The sequence below is a fragment of the Enoplosus armatus genome, chromosome 24 (assembly GCF_043641665.1).
Source record: "Enoplosus armatus isolate fEnoArm2 chromosome 24, fEnoArm2.hap1, whole genome shotgun sequence".
Taxonomy (NCBI): Eukaryota; Metazoa; Chordata; class Actinopteri; order Centrarchiformes; family Enoplosidae; genus Enoplosus; species Enoplosus armatus.
In genome coordinates, this window is record NC_092203.1 from 9,887,530 (window position 1) to 9,909,299 (window position 21,770).

Genomic DNA, 21,770 nt, shown 5'->3' on the forward strand with positions numbered 1-21,770 from the left:
CAATCAGAGAGTCAGATGGACTAATAAAAGAGGATATTAAAGCAAACAAGGGAGAGACGGTTTAGTGCTCTATCTCCTCTCTCCTGAGTTTAATAGTACCTGTGGGTCCTGGTTAAATGGTAGAATACAATAATGTAATATAACTCCACATCCATATGCATCAGCTAATCTAACACGATCTATATCCAGTTGGAGGAAATCTCTATCATAAGTTGTTTAATGTAAGACGGTTAAACAAATAAGGCACTACAATGATTAGATTATCATTTGAGTAACATACAGATAAGCAAGAAAACATATTATCATACTGTTTATTTATATTTTGCATAATGTTGGCAAACATTAGTAAAAAAGGACAATATTGGATTCCAAGATGTAATGGAGTAGAAGTATAAAGTAGCATAAAAGTACCTCAAAATTGTACAGTAAAACAGTTCAATACTTGAGAGAATGTACTGAGTTACATTTACTTAAATCAAAGTAAATGCGAGGTTTGTTGCATTTATTTTCATTCAGTAACATTTAGTCATTAAATTCACACCACAAATGTTTAATGTATTTATAAAAACATAACATACCTATGAGTTAAACCTCATAGTTATATTTTACCAACAAAAAAAAAAGAGCAGTAAAAATAACCAACGCAGTTATGAGAATTCTTCAAGCTCACTTTCAAAGATGTCAATTAGCTAATTTCACCTTTGTGTTTTAGTTTTTTATCTCAACAAAGATTTTTTTGTCCTCATCCACTTGACTTGATTCAAGTACTTCCCTCTTGGTCCGTCATGATCTCCCTGAGCCTCGAGACCCTTGTGACGAGTGTCTAAGTAGGGGGTTTCCTGCCCCGTTTTCCCTGGCATCCTGGTTCTCGGGTACCCAGCCACGAGGTGGTGGTAGCTGGGGAGGGCGCACCGGTTGCTCCCTTTCTCCTGTACTCCTGCCTCGGAGGCTAGAACCTCCCAGACTTCCAGGACCCCTCTCGTCCAAAACATCCACCCCAGGATGGGTAGAAGCAGCTGGTTGCTCCCTTGCACTGCCAGACTCCTTGATGGTGCTCATCCTCCTCATGGGGACCAGAGAGCGGGATGAGGAGCGTGGCGACACACCAGAGGACTGGAGATGGGCTGAAAGGTGGTCCACGTCACCACTACCACCTAACAAGACATTTGAGCATTTAGTTTAGTTTGAAACAATCTGAGGTTCAGTTCCCTTTTGAACTACTTATCTCTCTGTGATTTATTTATCTGACCAAACAAATTAAATTTGTATAAACTCACCATGACTTCGTCTTCTGAGGGCAAAGGCAGTCTCCAGATCCCCTCCAGGTTGGAGGGAGAAGTACTTCTGGGACCTGGGGATGTTTTGTTCAGGCTGGAAGAGGAGGATGAGTGAAGGTCAGGCAGGTGGTGGAAAAAAGATGGCAACGTATTTTTAATGTCCTCTAAAACAGAAACCCACCAGCTCACGGAAACTTCCAGGACGGACGCTGCGTCTGATGCTCGCGTGGCGGCGAATCAGAATCTCCCTGGTTCGGCTGTCGTCGGGCAGACTGTATTTGTTGGTGTAAGCCATCGTCTGGAAAACATGGAGACATATATTCCATATTTTTATGTTGACTCAATCCCACATACACCGTCCTGCTGCCCCAAATACTCACTAGAGCACTAAATGTGGATCAATCCGCTGCTGAAAATAGTCCCCAACAAATGCACTATTTACGTCCGTTGGAGAGACTTTTGCTAAATGTACAGTGCCCAGCTGTTTTAGGAATTTAATACGCTTGTTTTAAAGATAAAACTGATTGTTTGTGATCAGTTTTTAAAGATTTTCATCTTCACTAGCTACAAATAGGCACAGACAGTAGAGAAGTCAGAAAGCATTGACGAATATATGGTATTAAATTGTCTTTAAAACAGCACAAGAGTTCATATATTTGATCACATCCCTTCTTAAGAAAGGTTTCTCTGCAGGTGTGATGTTGTAGTTACCTTCTGTCTGATCTTGTACATGTTCTTTGACAGGATGTCGTGCATTTTGCTCACGTCAGCAGCCAGGAACTTCTTCCTCGGTCGAGACGCTTCCTTCCTCTCGTCACTGATAGGAGGTGAGAGCGGTGAACAGTGAATGGGAGATACCGCTGAAATGTAATGTTTTGTTATTGCTATCGACATTGAGATGGCTGGCAATTAGGAGAGGATACAGATTTCCATCTGATGGGAAAACAGCATCATCAGCTGCTGGAGTCAAATTAGATTTAGTTCCAAGCATTTAGCTGATGCACTCATGCTGACAGTGAACAGATGCAGTTTCAAAATCTTGTGTATAGACTTTAAGTAATATATTGACTAGTTCATCACTAATAAGCTGTTAAAATACTATAATAAGTAAAACGTTTGGGTTTCCAGGTTGAGTATCTGAGTTAAAAACATTTATTTATGTATCTAGTAAAAATATAGTCCTTCTATAAGGAAAAACCATCATGTCTTTTTTCAGTAATAAAAGACAATACAGGTCGGTCTGCAGGACTTACTGCAGAGAAACAATAGATGGCGCTGCGCTGAGGTCTCCCATAGGTGTGTCCAGTATCTCGATGGCATTCTGCAGCTCCAGTTTCTTATACAGAGACACAATGCTGGACTCAGCCTTGTTGTCTCGGACCAGGATACGCCTCAAAACCCGATCGTTGAACTTCTTAAACCTGCCACAAAGACAAAGGAATAAACACTCGTGGTGCTGATCTAAATGAATGAGTAAATATGCAAGAAGGGACCCATATTTCCCAAATCAATCAGCCAAATCTCTTTTTAAATGTGTGTTGTTTTTCTAAAATCGATCTTATTGAATATATAGACTGGGAGATCCTACTTGTCTTTCCAGTAATAATGGCTCCATTGTCCACACAAGTCCTCAAGACCAGAAATAAGGTGCTCCATCACCTGGACAAAACACAAGCAAACAAACACATCAGGAAACAGTTCATGAAATTCACCAGCTACAGACAGAAACCAGTAAAGATAAGAATTAAAGATACAGATGAAGAAACAAACAGCTGCATTACAGCGACAGCTGATACTTGCCCTGGTGTGAACCTCCACGTTGATGGTGTTCAGGTCTTTGTTGGTTCTCCTGATGTTTATATATTCTACTATGGGACGGATGCTGATGCCCTGGAAAGAAAAAACAATATTTAAAAGGGGTAAAAGTGTTTGCTTTCCACTGTTACAGAGGCAAAGCAACACAAACTACAACTACAAACTGTAACTCTAATATCATGAAGCACAATGTGAGTTTGAGTTTCCCACCGAAGGTCTCACCTGTATGAAAACGGTAAATATGATAATGGCTATTGAAGCAGTGACAAACAGGTTCTTTCTGTTGATGTTATCGGGCAAGGTGAAGACCAGGGCGAAGCAGATTGCCCCTCGCAGGCCTCCGTAGGCGAGGCCAAACTGGTCCTTGAAAGTGAACTGGATGGTACGGAACGGGTTGATGATCTGGGTCAGCACCAGGATGCCTGCAAGACAAAGTGTTGGGAAGACTTTAGACTGGTAAACATGTTTAATTAACGGGACCAGGTATGCGATGGCGATAAATTCTCACCGAGTGCTCTCCAGATGAAGGCGAAGAGCAGCGTAAACAGGATGTAGGCCCAGTTCCACTCGTGGTCAGTTGTTATGGTAACAACACCCAGGAAGAAGAAGATTAGGGTTTCGGAGATGGTGGCCAGCATCTTGACAACATGGCGGATGGTGGTGCAGGATCTCTGGGATACATTTTCCTCCACGTAGTACTTCATGGTTATGGCACATGTTACAATGCTGCAGGGAGGAAAAAAACAAAAACAAGTGCGTGATTGGGCTTTTGTAATGTGGTTGTAAGCCTGCTGTTAAACCCAAATAATAGCCCTACACATTCCTCACAATTTTGACTAAATATGTCCACAAATTTCTAAATGGAGAGTAATTATAGGGCAATATATGGAAAAAACATAACGTTAAAACTAAAAGGTAAACTTTCTTTGTATAAAGAAAAGATAGATGAAAATGTTTAAGTGCTTACAAATCACATTAGACAAAAAATGCTCCTTATAACTGCAGAACTTGCCCGAGAATCACCAGGTTTTTTAATTTTTAAGAGTATCAAAGGAATCCAGTAATAGTTGTCTGTATATCCATGGCTATGTTGCAGACAGGGAGAGCTAATGGCTAATTCGGCATGCTTTTAGTGCTGCTAATTTAGTTTTGCAAGAATGCAATGGAGTATTTTCACACTATGGCATTGATACTTCTTTAAAGGATCTAAATACTTCTTCCACCAGAGACGACCGTGTTTGGCCTACACCTACGCCAAGATGCTGGAGATGGCAAAACACTCGGCCACCAGATACGCTAGGTAGCTGTACATGAAGACGAATAGGGGCTCGATCTGACGGACATTGTGGGTGAAACGTGTGGTGAACGCAGCCACGAATCCAAACAGAAGGCCAAAGAGGACGCCTCCGGCCGCCACCACGAAGAACCTGGCAACTCCCAGGAACACATCGCTGGACTCAACGACGGGCATGTCTGCCAAGAAGGAAAACATGCTGTAAAGTGCCTGAGAAGAGAGACAGAGACAGAAAAAGAGCAGGAAAATAAGATTACATAGAGTACAGTGGAAGGTTGCATATAGGATATGCTTACTGCAAAGCTGTCAAGCAGGTTCAACCACTCAAATACTCTCAAGAATCTGCTCCAATTAAACTTTTGGCTGAATATTATGTGGCAACATGACTTGTGTCTCTCGACTTGCAATACTGAGTGACAATCAGTGCCAGGAAGAGTTGAGTGAAACTTGCCTTTCAAGTGAAACCCAGCCAACGCTAAGGCGGGCTTATTATGGTTGACATTTCCATTCAACTATGGGGAACTGGCCAAACTAGACTAGAGGGAAAACTGCAGGGCCACACAGATCCAGTCTGTGTCATCCCCCCAGGCAAGGCAGTCGCTTTCACAAATGTGCAGGCTTCTGCTATTTGCTAAAGTCATGGTTAGGGAAATGTGTAAACTGTGAGAGAGTTGAAGGGGTGTCGCACAGGGAGATATGTGAGGCTTCTCTGAGTAATATAACTCATACAAATCTGAACACACAGACATGATACACTCTTTTGTACATTCAGTGTGACTTACACTTCCCCAGGATGACATTATCGTCATAAATCTGCTTAGAATTGACAGAAAACAAGACGCTCCTTATAACTTCCAGAACTTGCCTGAGAATCAATACCTTTTTAAGTTTTCTTCAGTATCTAAGTAATCCAGTGATAGTTGTCTGTACATCCATGAATACACTGCAGACAGGAAGTGCAAATAGCTAATTCGGCATGCTTTTAGTGGTGCTAATTTATCACATTGTAAACAAATATAGGCTAGAAATTGTAACCCAATAAATCAATATCAGTCTTGTGTATTATAAGGTAGGATCTGCACCTCCAACACTTTACTTTGTAGTAGTTAATGTGAATAGGATTGCCTGGAGGCATTCATTATATACACTCAAGTCACTGTAAGGGAAACTTTAAGAACAGGAAGAGACTATAATTATTTTGTCATGATATTACAGTATCCAAAATACCAGTGGATTTCTAGGCTCATAAAACAAGAATAATACTTTCTTACTATCCGTATCACCCAGCTGTTTTTATAGATACAGTCCACACAAACAAACATGTCCTGTACTCACCACAGTGACAGCATCGTTGAAGAGTCCCTCTCCAAATATGACTATATATATCTGCTCATTGACTCCGATGTCCTCAAACACATTCAGCGCAGCCACGGGGTCCACAGCCGAGATGATGGAGGCAAACAGCAGGTTCTCCTGCAGGGAAGTGAAAACAAAGAAGGTTTATTCGTGGTGAGATTGTTTTCTCTGCTGCAGTTTGAAAGGTCAAGAATGACATTTTCCCCATTATTGTTGTTTGTTATTAAGCAACGTTTGATAATGACTTGCAAAGTAGACATTCCTTTGTTGTAAAGGGTCATTAGGCAAAAATAATACCGTAATACTTTTGAAATACTGATAAAATAAACCTTAATACTTGCAGAGTTTGTGCCACTCTCTGTCCACTGAGGATAGTAGTGGAGGGGTGGTATCTTGCCTTTGAAAGTGTGCATTATTGCAGATTTCGATTTCTGGTGCTTAAACTTTTTGTTTCACTTAACCACATAGAAAAATAAAAGCTAAATCACATAATTAAATATCACATATTCCATGAAAAACATACAAACTCACACATCACCTTCAACCTTTTAATCAGAGCAGAGCACTTCCCTGAAAACCCAGGATTTTGGCCCGACTCCTGTGCTTCCTGTCACTTTAACTAACCTGCAGGTTGATATCTTGAACTCCAAACACCTCAAACTGGCAGATGGCAAAGAGGGAAAGCCCGATGCCGACGCTGTTCCACAGAGTTCCCACCACGGAGTACCACAGCACCGTGCCGGCGTTTTCGAAGAACGGCCTCGTGGGCATGAAGTAGCCGCTGTCAAGGACGATGGGTGGGAGCATGTAGAGGAAGAAGACGTTGGAGCTGAGGACAGCAGGGGGCTCCTCTTTGACTGAGTGCATGATGGCGCCGACGATGAGGCCGATGGCAATCAGGAGGCAGGACTCTGGGATCCAGATGGTGATTTTATGGTAAATGTGGAAACCTGGAGAGATGACAAGACAATGAAAAAAAAAGACTGGTCTCTGGGCTCCTGTTCTGGCCTACAGAAACCCCAAAAGTAAGGCTGCTTTATGCACAAACATAAAAACGTACCAATTTTGGCAAAAGAGGCCAGCAGTACCCACAGTGTAAACTCAAAGGGGACCTGGATTCGAGGGTAGTCCATTGTAAACACAGGAAGGCTGGCCCTCTCCTCCTCTGGGAAGGCCTGGGGTTCATTGTGGAAAGGTTTGACACCCGGGAAGTCGGTCGACGCTGCAGGTTTTGATTCCTGAAGCTCACATTTCCCTCCAACGCAGCAGAGCAAGAGGAGCAGAAGCAAGCAAAGTACTCCTCTCTCAGTCCTGACCTCCAACAAAACAGAGGTCCCCATTTCCGCAGGTCAACACAGATCTCAAGTATTTCCAATGTGAGTCATCAAACACTGGAAATATAAGTCCCAAGACATTGAAGAAAAGTCTTTTGTGTAGCTTCAAAACTACAAAAACAGTTGTCATGAACGCCTTCACTCCAGTCCATGCCCAGAGTAGTTAAACATCAACATTTCAACTAAAATTCCTCCGTCTGAACAGCCTCACCACGAGATCCGGCTTGAGGTGCAACTCAATTCTGGTTTCACCTGTTATTGAACCTGCTTGTCACATCACCTGTCACATGGGCCCTGCCTACTGGGTGTACATGAAAGGGACGACATGAAAAGAAAACATTTCCACTAAAATGTTGGTATGTGGCTATTAAACAAATCCAACTCTAATTTAGAGTAAATCAGTGTTTAAGTGATCCGTAACAAACATGGACTCTGCAGGGTTTGTGAAAAGCTTGGAAGTTGGGTTTTTTTTAACACTTGTGTCAAAACCTGCAATACCATATAAATTCCACATGATGGCGATATCAGGCAGCTGTAGTTTGGAACAGCCAAGTATGAACAAATTTAATGTTTCATTATTAAGATTATTAATCTGCCTGTTGTTTCAATTTATTTGTTTAGCTGTTGTTTTTATTGCATTACATTATATGTGCTGTTGAGTAGCACTACCACTAATTTTACAAACTGATCATATGTTTTGTGTGTAAATTCTCAATTTGCAGAGTGACTATATAGTGACTAACTAAACGTAGAGGCATAAAATGTACAGTATTTACCTCTGAAATCTAGCAGAGTAGTAGTATAAACTAGCTCAAAATGACATAAAGTACTTCAAAATCATATTTAAGTCACGTACTTGAGTTAATGCACTTATTTTTGATTTACAGCATTTTTCATTGTTTTGAAAGGAAACGCTACGTGCTGCGTATGAGCCTGCGTGATGACGCCATCAACGTGCCGCGCAGGGGGCGTGGCCAGCGGCTGTCGCTGCTACAGCTACAGACAGAAAGACACACTCACACACAAACAGTGCGGCAGTTTGAGGAGACACTCCTCACAACAGTTGTCCTTTATCCAACTGGGGGATATTTTAACACAACACGCAGTCTAACCGGTAAGTGACGGCTAATTACGGTTCATTTTAATTCAAAATACGTCGCATAGTGACTTCTTTTCACGGCTAAAGCGCCAACGACTGCCGCTTTTGTTGCGGTAAGTTCGGGGACGGAAGCTTTAGTTTGTTAGCACGTATGTTAGTAAACAAGACTCATATTTTTGGCACATAACTTATAAACAGCAGGGGACAGAAAGCAGTTGAGTACTGCACAGTGACGCCAGAGCAGGACAGGATGTAGAGAGTCGGCAATAAGGACAGAAAACACACAAAATGGGATTGAATATTGGTTTTAAATGGAGTTAAGTGTCTTTATAATATGAAGAATCTGCCCTGACAGGACACATTACAGTGAGTCGGTGGCTCCTTGAGTGTGGCAGGCAGGTCACAGCCTGAGAAACCGCTAGTATTACGTAACTTACTTAGGAAAGGGTGCATTTTCCTCCAAGCCTGTGTGTGTGTGTGTGTGTGTGTGTGTAAACATGCAGCATTTATTGCCATGTCATGGCTGGACATGCTTATTTTGTGACCCTAAAAATCATCCTGTTACACACACACACACACACACACCTGCATTTCTGTCATTTCACAGTGTGTACATGTGTGTGTACATGCTGGATGTGTCAGCATTGTGGATGTGCACATGTGCTGAGTCCTGTGTGTGTGTGTGTGTGTGTGTGTGTGTGTGTGTGTGTGTGTGTGTGTGTGTGAGTTTGCATGCTCACATCCACACATTTCACTGCAGTCTCTCTGCTGGCCATCACGAGGGGTTTTGAGTTTCGCTGTGCAGGAGTCAAGGTCAGCGTGGACGTCTGTTTGAAAGAGCTGATGATGCTCTTATCATGAGGAGGAGAGTGACCTGCTTGAAACATAACCAAAAGTCACAGTTTGACACTGTGTGTGGCTTCAGGTGGGAGTTTTGTGAGGTTTTTCCTCCATTCTTGTGCCAGGAAACCAGGATTTGAGAGTTGTAAGTTGTGTCCCGTGAAGTTTTTATAGTATAATTTGCTCTGGGAGCTTTCAACCCCATTTCCACCGCCTTGTTCAGAGAGTGGAGCTGCTTCAGTTGTCATCACGTGACTTAAGCTTGATTTATAGTCATATGTTAAGGGATTATACATTCTTATGGCAGCTATGTGTAAAGGCCCCCCTCTGTCCTTAGTCTCAATTCAAAAACGTTGTATCAGCATCTCGCCTCAGACGTCGCAGTCACTTCTTTTGATGCCACCGAATTCCTTTGTTTTTGCCCCAAGTCCAATAATTCAAAAGTCATTCTCTCTTTTCTGTGTGTGTTTCTTGCTTCCTTGTAATCCTGGAAAACCCCACTATTTCCATTTCCTCTTGCATACATCCATATGAATTGTCCTAAGCTGCTTGTCACTCTCTCCGTCTTTTCCTTGGCTCAGACCAGCTGGTTTTGCCGTCTAAAGGCACAGAAGGATGTTCGCAACCAGGTCTCAAAACAGACTGGATGTAGGATCTGACACTTTGAGACATGCAGTGAATGTTTAAGAGGCTTTTTCTGATATTATCAAGGTGTCAGGATGTAATTACTCATTTCCACAGCCATTGTCCACATGACAACATTAACTAATTAGTTTTGATTTCAATTAGTCATTTAAGTCCCTTTATTAAGCAAAAACACCAAACATTAGCTGGTTCCAGCTTCTCCAATCCAACTCGTTTCTCTTTTATTTAATTTTATTTGTAAATTGAATATTTAGGGGGGTTTGACTGTTGTTTGGACACAACAGGCAACGTGAAGATGTCAGCTAGCTTGAGCTCTTACATTTTATGAAAGTCAACAGATTCATTGATAATTACAAAATAGTCGTTAGCTGCAGCTCTTATGTGTCGGTTTGAAAATCTAGCATCAGTTGGGCTTTAGGAGCATCAGCATCAATGCAAAGAAGGCAGTTATGGACAATTACTTTCATTATTGATTCATCTGCTGATCAGTGTCTAGATTAATTGATTAATCGGCTGTTCTATAAAACGTTTTTTGTCCTACCAACAATCTAAAACCTAAAGATATTCAGTTTATTTACATTTATGATACCGAAAGGCAGCGAATCTTCACATTTGAGAAGCTGGAACTCAGAAAATGTTTGGCATTTTGTCAAAATAGTTACAGATTGATCTTCTGTCAATCGTCTAATCGATTGATCAGCTAATGGTTTCATCTCTCGTCGATAGAACAGGTTTCAGATGAGAGGTGAAGCATATTTTCTTCGTCGTATAATTTGACACCGTCGCAGCTGTATTGATGGAGTGAGATTTGATTGGAACTCACATCCTCTGTCTCCGTCATATCTGTGTGTGTGTGTGTGTGTGTGTGTGTGTGTGTGTGTGTGTGTGTGTGTGTGTGTGTGGTGACTCATCAAACTCTCCCACTCAGCTCAAGAGGGTCGAGCAGAAGCCTGTTGATTCATCCTCATCTGTGTCTTCCTCTCTATCTGCCTTCCTCGCTCTCGTCATACGACACAAACACAGTGACGACAGACGTTCGCTTATCGACCGTCTGCTTTTAAAAGATGGAGGAACAGAAGAAGCATGTAGCCGACATAATGAGGAGATTCAGGTGGGTTGGTTATGAGCTGCATCGTCCATCAGCCTCATCAGGTCGTTTAGGGGCCACGTAAAATATACATATAAAGGTAATAATTACAGTATGTACATAATAAAGACAACAGATTGTCCCCTAACCTCAAATATAAGAACAAATAAGTAAAACTATGACTATTAAATACATGTAAGGCTGCAACTAATGATACTTTTCATTATTTTATTTTCAGCAAATAGTTGTATTTGAGCCCATGGTGACACCTTCATATGTGTTACTAGTCAAAGACACGAAGATATTCTGTCAGTATCATAAGTAAACCAGAAACTATTCACAGTTTTCTTAAGAAATTACTTAAAACACTTATCAGAAGTGTTGCAGATTAATTTCAGATCGTTGTAAATAAAAGCTTTAAATGATAAGATTTTCTAATCCTTGAAAATAAAATAGGAAATGACTTTTAACACAAAGGGCAAAGTTTTACTATTTAATATGTTTTAATCTTTTATTTCAGCATTCATTTCACTCTCACTTTCATACCAAAACTGTCGGATTATTCGGGATCACAGTAGAAACAGCGAAACAAAGACGCTTTTCTCATTTATTTGTTCAGAAAGTTCAGAAGGTGCAAGACTCAAATTAGGAAGATTACACTCATAAATAATTCTTCGTAGTTTCTCCTTGGAGTCCAAATGCATCTAAATTGCTTAATTATTAACAGAGGACACTCCCTTTATCAGAACCTCTTTGCTTTAAGTTGCAAAACATCTCTAGATGTCTTCATTTGTCCCTCTCTCCTAAATTCTGAGTAAACAAACAAACACACACACACACCTCGTTGAAGTCAGTTGAGATGGTCTGACTAACAGTACATAGATAGACACTCTGGTCTGCTGATGCTGCATCCTCTCATTGCAATAGTCAAGTTAATTATTGATGAGCACTGGGGAAAATGGAGAGGCTTCAAAAACAAGAGTGAAAGCTGTGTGTGTGTGTGTGTGTGTGTGTTGCTGTACGAGCCTTCTCCACTGCAAAGAATATCTGTTGTATGAGCTTTAAAGCTGTTACCTGGAAAGTTCTTTTGATTAAAATATTGTGGATGTTGTCAATTATTTTTAAACCAGGTTAGCCAAACGTTGATACTCATTTAGTATTGACTAAAGCTCATCCGTAGCCCCAAGTGTCAAACTGTTAAATACCAAAAGCTGGCATCAAGTGTCAGTCAAGTCAGCTTTGTAATCTTGTTTACTGATTCTTTGATCCGATAGTTCCTGATTTACAGCTTTAGTTTAACACTTGAGAGCTTCTTTTATTACGTATAAAACGTTATAACGTATAAAAACCACCAAAACTCAGGTGTTTTATTGGTATTGGTATCCTCACTTTGGAGAAGCTGGGACCAGAACATAACCTACAGTCCTGTCCTAAACTGCGCTATGCTGACAGGTGTTTCTGTTATTTTGTCCACCCCATGAGGGTAGGCTTAACGACAGAATCATAATCTCTTAATAATCGATGCCTCCCTGGTGGAAGAGACGATGCTGTTTTTGCTGCAGGCCAGGCCGAGAAAGAGTTAATTGGCTTGAATGTTTGGGAAGCAGCGAGCTGCTGGAGAGAGAGTAAAGGGTGAGGAAGAGAGAGGAGGAGGAGGAGGAGGAGGAGGAAGAGGAGAGGGCGAGCGAGCGCTGGCGGCAGCTGCAGTCTCTCGGCCTCGTGACGCCGTCTGCAGCGTGAGTTTGTTTACATCCATCGGCAGCAGGCGTCCTCGGGTATGTGTGTAAACTGAGGCTGCCGTCTGTTCAGCCGGAGCTTTTCACCATCAGCACCCACATTTGGACCGTGACGCTGGTGTTTGTGTCTTGAGGATGATGCGTTTTGGCCATTGGGGAGAAAATGCACAATCATGCTGTATGCTAATTGGTTGTCTTTTAGCCAATTGTAGGATTCCTCGCTGCGAATAACTGCAAGACGATGCTGTGGTGAGACAGTGAAGATGAAGGGTAGTTTTGTACCATGTTTCACTACAGTCTACAGCGTTCAGGCGGGTGTACTGTGGTTTTCACTTTTCAAAAACATGCTGCCTTGTTTTTGAACATTATCCTGGAGAATCTGCTGTTGTGCAGACAGAGCGACTTGAAATGAGCACATCTGGTAACGGGATTACTTGTGTATCAGACAGGGCTACCATGATATATTTATATAGTTTGGCAGAAGTGGTGAGCCACCAAGGTCCCGAAGCATCTCGTGCTTATTATGTTCTCGATTTCAGTATGAAGATGAGTCGTTATTGATCCTAACCCTTTGACACTTATAGTCGTGGTGGTCCCGGGGGGCTTAAACCAAGTTGTAAAAAAAGGCTCAAGGCTTTTATTCCTTCTGTTTAGCCACCCTCTTAGCCCCTCTTGAGGTCATAAAAGTGTATGAATTTTTAATAATGTTAGTGGAGGTAATGATGAAGATGACCTCTAACCTCCTTATTTTTTGTTTGCACTTCTTCTTCTTCTTCTTCTGCACACATTCAGATCAGATAAATGTTTACAGTGTGAAATGCAAATGTAAACCAAAGACCAAAAAGCTGTGTCACACCGACTGGTCAGTTTGCCAAAGTTATATATTGGGATGATAAAATATTTCCTTTTCCTCGTAAAAGCTGAGACGCTCGGCCAGATGTCGGAGCAGTAACATCTTTCATAATTAAATGAGCATGTGCGTGTTTGTGTTTCGCAGCGAGAACGGCGTGCAGCTCTGTGATGTTTAAACACGATGCCTCTGACAAACGAGGCAGACAAATGTCCGACCTGGCAAACGGCCTCACTGTGGCACAGATGGCCTGAGACTCAATCACTGGCCTCTCATGCAAACCAGGAACAGACACATGAGAGAGACCTGTTGGACTGCTTTCATTTCTATAAATATTTGCAGTCAAGAACGAGAGAATTATTTAATATAATAGCGTTTCTCAGTGGATCAAAAGTGGTCTTTTGTGACGTGTTACGAGTTGCATTTCAAACTGAGGAGGACAAACAGCCGGAATGATATTCTGTTATTGTCCTCTCTCCTTTTCTACCATCTGCCACCGCAAACTTCATCTCAAAACACCAGATTGCTTCAGTAAAATAACCTTTTTAAGCAATTAGGGAGAAAGCTGTCCTGTTCTTTCTAATGAGCCTGTGTGACTTCATCGAGGTGACTCACTGGTCAGAGTCACATTGCACTTTTTTGTGTTTTTGTTTCCACATGATGATGATTCATTGGCTGATGCCTACATCTCCTCAGACCAGATGAGGTCATGGTCACATGGTACAAGAACAAACAAAATATGGCAACTCATGTGGCCATAAAATCATCTTTTTACGAAGGTAAACAATCAGGGCTAGTGGATATTTTCAGCCACATTAGCGACGTAGCTCTACGGATGGCAAGGTGGGTCTTTCGGTTTGCCATGAACTGTTGTACAGACCTTCATGGTCCCCAGAGGATGAATCCTACCGACTTTGGTGATCGCCTGACTTTTCATCTTGCGCTGCCATCAGATCAAAATATTAATTTACCAAATATCTGCAAAACTAATGCCATCAGTTTCATCTGTGCTCTGTGTAATAGCTATGGTTAGCATGCTAAACGAGAAAGGTGAATGTGGTAAACATTATACCTGCTAAACACCAGCATGTTAGCATGCAAAAGTTAGCAAATAGCTGCTTAAGCGTAGCCACACAGAGCTGCTAGCATGGCTGCGGACTCTTAGTGTCATTACTAGACTAAATGACTAAATTAAATATTCATTGGGATGCTGAACAGTTAAATATTAAATAATCCCTGCAGACGTCCTCTGAAAGAAGAACAAAATTGGATTATGTCCTGTCACTACTGATTCAGCGTAATTGCTCATCATCTGTTCTCGATAGAATTAATCCTGTTTGACATATTGATTTACACATTTATTGCATCAGTAGGGGAAAAGAACAGAGTAGAGACATCTTTGACTCTATCGTTCCAGCCTTGGTGACTTGTGTTTGTCTTGGTGAACCAGTGGCATACACCGTCTGTCTCATGTCAGCAAGTCTTCATTGATTACTTCCTTCATATTGTGGGAACTGGTGCTTGCAGTTTTTTCCTCAGAGCCAGTCAAAGAGAGACTCGTAACCCGACTCGCTTCTGCTTTCAGCGTGTCTCTTCAAACGCTTCAGTCTCTTGCATCATGTTTGATTCAACATTTAATTTTGGTCAGTCGTTGTCAGCGTCAGGACATCCCCCAACTGTTTGCTGTGTTAAATTGTTTCGTGGCATTGTTGGAAATCCACCAGCTGGTTGATTAATTTGACTTTTTTCCTATTTCAAGTGTTTTTTTACATCCAAAAATAGATAATTATGCTAAAGAATGCACTTACTGTAGAGAGACATAACATATATGTAGCTCAAAGTACACAGAGGGTATTGTTAGTTCTTTGCAGTGATTGTGGCAGTGAAGCAGCCGGCTATGATGTGCAGCCAGGTGTTTGTGCAACACATACAAAAGCAGACTGAAGGTTACTGTTGTCAGCCACATTGACTCGTTTAAAATACTTCCTAAAACAACAGAAGGAAGTGATGCTAACTTGAGCAAGAAGCAGTTTCACACACACACACACACACTTTTGTACTATCCGTCACCGTCGGTTTGCGGTTGAGCTCTGGAAACTGCCGAAGGTAACTGTCAAAGCTAGCGTTAGCTTGCTAATACATGACCCACAATTAAATTAATTGTTATTTGAATGGAATATGGTTCTTGATCAGAGAACAATGTAAACATTTCACATAAACAACTAGATAGACCTCAAATTACAAAACATGCTATTAACGTTAGCTAGACTAACAATATCTCAATTGGTTGATATTGCAATATAACTGCAGTATATCATTATCATTAACCAGTAACCATACCAAGAAACTCAAATGTTAGTAACTACTTAGTACCTATAACATGAGCTATAACACGCAAATAAGATCATGACATTTGTATCACTTGAATGTAAGAGCCTTAAAAACCTGGAAAATGTATTATAATAACTGAAATCAATCACAATATCGATATTGTATTGATTTATCGCCCAGATCTACGGCAGTTGCTCAATTCACAGCAAATATCAAGAAACAAATCACGTGTAAATTGATATTTAGACCTGTTTTATTTGAGTGTTTTCATTTTAGCTGGATTATAGATACTTTCAGAATATTCTCTGATTTCATGAGTGACATGGCAGAGAGTGAGGGGGAGAAACTCAATATAGCTCTGTGTGTGTGTGTGTGTGTGTGTGTGTGTGTGTGTATATGTGTGTTTAAGGGTGTGGGTGATGCTCATTTTCATGTGAAAGGGCTACAGCTGCTCCGTCCCTCTAAAGAAATTATTCATGCTTTATTCTAATGTCGGTCCCAAAGGGTCCACACAGACACACACACACACACACACACACACACACACACACACACACACACACACACACAGGGAACACCTCTATTATTGGCTCAATCGAGCAACATGGGGGCAAATCTGTGTTTGACAGACCCGCACTGTGGTTTTATGTGTTTTGGTAGCTGTGGTAGAAAAATGAGCAATACTGGCCTCTCGACAAATGCTGACTGGACTTGTTGTGTCGATTATAACCGACACAGAAAGTGTCTAGGATTGTGAAAAGATACGCCTCATGTCCCGTTTTAGTCTTACAAAGATAAGATTATGTGTACAAAACAAACAAAAACAGGCTTGTAATGAATTATAGAAGACAGATTTAACGTTTGAATTACGTTCAAATGTAAAAACCTGCTGCTTCACGTCTTTTCAGATTGTGAACTTCCTCACTGAACCTGGATCAGCTCACTTCCTCTTCTCCTTCATCCCACCAATAGACTGTGAGTAGGTATAAAACGATGATTTCATTATGGATTAATCTGCTATTGAAAGTGTCACTTCACAATGAAACAAAAGCAGCACGTACTCACGTTGGAGAAGATGTTAAACTGGCAGATCTGTGTTAACTTCTCAGAATAAATACGCAGTTTACAATGATTGAAATATGTTAGCATGAGTCCTAAAGTGAAAATGTCAGTTGTGCTTTAATATAAACAACCTGTTGATCTGGTTTGTTACTTGATACAGATCCTTATTTCTGCAAACAGATGATAGCACCAGAAACAATGCCGCGTAATCCCTTTTATCAGTTATCATTAATTCTCATCTGGAACAATGCATCAAAGTACATACAGTGATTGGGATTATCATGGGTCAGATTGGTTTCATTCATTTAGGTGCAGGAGTTCATCGAAGGTTCCTCTGAACTGGAAGTGAAAGATAAAGGACAGAGAGGTCTCGTCACGTTGTACATGAACAGACAAGCGCTTTGTCTCAAATACTGATGTCTGTGCTTATAGTCGTCTGTACTTAACGACATTAAGGGATGGACCGTTACCCTGAAGAGATGTCACTTCCTTTAATATCCAGTTTCCGGTGTGTACTCTGCCATGCTTTGCACCTGTGAGAGAGAAATATTGAAGAACTGTGAGCTTAACTTGTCCAATAACATTATAATAGAGAGGCTACTAATTCTTTCCTCTAATTAGTCCGAAAATATACATTATACTCTAACAAAAGAAGCACTGCTGGATCTCAGTCAGACGACGATGGAAACTTCTTTTAGAGCGTACATGAATTGGTTTTCATTGCAAAAAAGCAGGACCCTCCTGAGACTTTCTTAAACATTAAAGGGGAAAGCGCCAGCCCTCTGCTGAAGCTGAAAAAGAAGAAAGCCTGTTGTATTGATCACAAGAAAAGACGAAGAGAAGTCCAAGAAAGACACAAAGAGCCACACAAACGTCTCCAAAAGACACTGATGGGGAAACCATGCACCATCACAGTCAATTAATTATTTGTGTTTGGCAGATTTTCTTTGTAACCAGACTACAGCTGAAACAACTGACGTTTAATTGATTTTGTAGATCAACAGAAAATGAATCTGCATTAACTGGGACTGGCTCCTCTAACGTGAGGTTTTGCTGCTTTTTGTGTGTTTTTATATGATTGTATACTGAATATCTTTGTGTCTTGGACTGTTGGTGTAACAAAACAAGCGCTCTGAACTCTCTGGGATGGACATTTATGATGTTTTGACCAGATATCAGTTCGTTTAAGTGACGAGTTTCCCTTCTCTCTGTCGCAAAAACAGTGAAATTGACTGGGGATGATTTGTTTGTTTGTTCTGCTGTTGGATATTGTGTGAAACGCGTCAAGGAAGAACCAAAGAGCATGTCGTAGCGTTCGAGGCTAGATGTGATCGGACACTTTCACACACGGCTTGTCTTCTGTGTGTGCGAGAGGCCTCTTGGCAAAGGGGACGCTGTAAAATGGGGTTTCACCATGTATGGTCAAACCTGGACTCTCACTCTCATGCACTCTGTCTCTCTTTCTCTCGGTCTCAAAACTAAGACCGAAGCTTCAAACACACCCGCATACATTTACACATAAAATATACACGAGCAGAAGAAGACAGGTGCAGTCTGGAAGGAGTTTAAAGGCTTAAACCAGGTTGTAACTTCCTCCTTGAGTTGTTGCGTCAGGTACAATTTATAGTTAATGACCGGTCGTGCAGGATCTTGTCTCACCAAGACTTCCTTCTTGCGTGCTATTAAAGGGCGACTCTTCTTTAAGCTTGTCTTTTAAATATCTGATTTCACAACATGCTGCAGATTTGAGCGGCCAAAATAAATCTTGTTTGAAAATCTCTAGACTGATAAATTGCCAGCAAGTCCTCCAACCTAAACAAGTCATTCATCAGGGACTTCCAAAACGGCTCGTACAGTATGAAATGAGATTATAAACGTTTATTCCAGAGCTTGAAAAAGCATGTGTAGCACCTCTTGTCCATGTTGGCGTAAGAGTTGAGAAATGGCTGCTGTTGTGATTAGATTAGAAAGGCTGACAGTCACTCCGGATGAGAAGAAAAAGAAAAATAAGAAATGGCGTCTTGGTTAGAGAAAAGATTGTGGTCATGATTAAAAGAAACCAATGTCGACTGTTGGAAGGAGACAGAATGATTCAACAGAAAGCCACCTGCTGAAGCAAGCTCTGAACTAAATACGCAAAATAAGAAGGAAGTGACCCCTATTTTTAATGCAATCATGCGTGTTAGGGTAGCGACTAATTCAGGTCCTTTGGAGACAGCATGATAAAACAGATCAGAAACTTGAGAGTGATTTAAATATACTTAAAAGCTCCCCATAATTGCTACTTTGAATGGATCTTTAGGCCTGTTTATACCCCGACAAAGCCAAAATCCACTTTGTGAATCCCTGGATTTGGGGTTTTATGTGTCAGGAGCTCTGGCCCGGATTTACCATGGCCTATACAGTGTGTGTGTGTGCCCCAATTCATGTGACTCACAAACCTACACACACATATTCACTAACACACCGGGCTAAATATGGAGCTCCCTTATATGGCGGCTTTTCCCCCTCAGTGAAGTTTCTGTGCTGCTGTGGATTCAGAGTTTGCTGCTCCATAATTATTTCTTTTTGGCATCACTGGGCTGTTTTGGCACGATTAGTGAATTCCCAGGCCTGCCAAATTACTTAATTGACTTGAGGTGTTAAATCTGTCATCTGTTGCAGGTCACACACGGAGGGATTTGCACTGAATGTGAGGCGTCATGGTGAATTGGAACGAAAAGTGATGGATTTATTGGGATTCCTCAGGGTTAGCAGGAAATAATATATAGGTTTATAGATTTCAGCTCAATAGAGTATAGTACATAATGCACAAAGAAGGTGTTGACGGACAAAACTCAGACTAATAACTTAAAATAAAGTCCGGAAGTTGATGCATTGGATTTGGAAGTCGGACGACGTGTAGAAACCCATCTTTGATAAGGAAACTTGGAAGCCAGTACTCGTCTTAAACCCTCTCAAACCGTGGTGTTTTTTTGGCTTTGCGAGTGGAAAATGTGACTCCGGTTGGCTGAGAGACTGGAAATTTCCTTCAAGGTTTGGGAACAAAGACCAGGGATGCATCAAGTCTGCTCGTTTTCTTGAGTTAGTTCTGGTTTCAAATGACCCCACAAGCAAACATGAACTAGGTAGAAACGTAGCAGCACTGTGTGTGTCGTGTGGTTGGTTGGTGATTCAGTTTTTCCGTATCAGCTTGATGGGACGGTTTCACAAAGATAAGACAGACCGGTCTAGTTATTTATAGTTTGCTTGATTAGTCAGAACAGCTTACAGAGTCCTGATGCTGATGTTGAGCAGAAACCGTCTTAGTTTAGCGTGTTAGCATGCTAAGATCTGAGGGCTGATGGGAATGTCAAGAGTTTTGCATGTTTTAGGTCAAAAATCCTGAGGCTTCATGGCAGTTAGTGAGATATTTCACTCAGAACCACAAGTGTGAACCTCATGGTGGCACTAGAAGAAAACTAAATATAATGAACACCTGCGGTGTGCCAGGCCTCTGAAACTTTCCAACCGTCCCCCCCTTTTTATGCTGAAGGTCAACAACATGGCGCTTTAGACCATCTTCTCTGCTGTCTGCATGATTTGGCATGAGGAGTCATATTTTAGCAGGAACTTACTGCTGACGTACCAACATCAGAGGAACCAGAGCCACGATGACTGAGAGCTGTAGCCACAAAACTCAAGATGTCGATCTTAAACACTGAACTGAATGCCGTCAGATTAACGTGAAGGCGTAAAGCAGCAGCACAAAGACACCATCCCACCTTCTAAGATCACTGTGACGTACTTATTTATCTCAGTCTTTTCCTCTGTTATGCACAAAGAAAATTAACTTTTGTAAACTATGAAACCGGATCAGATCAGTCCACACAAACAGGGAAAAGATGTCTTTACACTCAACTTGTTTCTATTTACTTGCTGGTGTTTGTGGAGATCTCTGTTGAGTACGCGTCTGTTTGTCTTTGCTCATGTTGTTACATGAATATTGAAAATCTTCACAAACAACTCGATGCTCTGAGCTCCAGAGATACGGCAGATATGTCGCCTAGTTATTTAGCGGTCTTGCTCATCCCGTCTCGCAGTCTCCATGTTTTTCATCTTATTCATTGATGCTGTTCCCTCTACTTTTCTGTCCCCTGCTGCATATTTACATTTCAGTTGTTCTGCCAGTGGAGCTTCTGTATCTCTACTGTTGCTGTGTCTTTTGATATCCCAACACTTGCAGAGATCGAGACTCCAGTGTGAATCTTTCTTGTTTGTTTGCAGTTGTGACAGGAATGAGATGTTTGGGTGTTTCTTTGCTCTCTACCATCCAAAGACAAGAAAAGCCCCCAAAATACTTTCAATAGAAGAACAACTCCAAGTTCGACATAAAGGCAAGAAGCAAACCTTGCCTTTAAAACATCAGAATTGTCATGTAACTCTGGTAGATTCTCCTCCCTCCGTAAAGGACTTCAGGTAGAGCTCCAGACAGATGTAGGGCACATGTATCTGACCGAAGTGGGGCGTATCAGGCGCTGCCAGGAGATCTGCGATGGACCACATATCAGGAAGTAGGCCACCAACTATTAACCCAGAACCACAATTACAATGAGATCACTCTGTGGGCCTGTTTGTAAAAGATGCATCGTTGAGAGTTTTAATTACGTTACATTTTTCCACAACAGCTCTGACATTAAGTGTTTACTGTAACTTTGACCTAAATCTGAATTATTGAAACACATTTTTCTACAATAAATGGAGCACAATTCAACCAAAATAGACCTCAGAGGTCTCCATCTGTGTATTGTCTTAAGTAGACCACGCTGCCTCTCCATTTTAGCCAGCTACTGTCCCTTGCGTTGGCTGCTGTGCTGCAAATAGGCTAATTGCTCTTTAACAAAATGGGACAGAGAGAACGAAAGCAGGGGAGACGGAGACAGAGAGTGGGACAGTTGCTCATCCACAGGCTAAAGCCTTCAGGGAAATAAATCCCTAAAGATTTAGGTGATGGAGAGAGAAAATTAGGAGGAAATGGACAAAAAACCCCAATTTTTTTTTGGGG

At 41.4% G+C, this 21,770-nt stretch overlaps 2 protein-coding genes across 2 annotated transcripts in view; one reads left to right on the forward strand and one right to left on the reverse strand.

Annotated features, from left to right (window-relative positions):
- Positions 1–221: 221 nt before the first annotated feature.
- LOC139306791 (sodium/hydrogen exchanger 2-like) lies at positions 222–7,082 on the reverse strand. The gene is made up of 13 exons (XM_070930745.1): positions 6,803–7,082; positions 6,367–6,692; positions 5,722–5,859; positions 4,346–4,596; positions 3,601–3,818; positions 3,315–3,514; positions 3,078–3,167; positions 2,866–2,936; positions 2,531–2,698; positions 1,989–2,094; positions 1,459–1,575; positions 1,278–1,371; positions 222–1,154 (listed from the first exon to the last, which is right to left on the reverse strand). Exons 1-13 carry the CDS (start codon positions 7,080–7,082, stop codon positions 784–786), a joined length of 2,430 nt encoding a protein of 809 aa, XP_070786846.1. The 3' UTR covers positions 222–783.
- Positions 7,083–8,110: 1,028 nt separating this feature from the next.
- The window catches only part of LOC139306790 (inositol polyphosphate-4-phosphatase type I A-like), a 30,947-nt gene continuing 17,287 nt past the window's right edge, over positions 8,111–21,770 (forward strand). The window contains exons 1-2 of the mRNA XM_070930744.1: positions 8,111–8,190; positions 16,573–16,639. The gene's annotated coding sequence lies outside the window, so the exon portion shown is untranslated. The remainder of the gene's footprint in view (positions 8,191–16,572; positions 16,640–21,770) is intronic.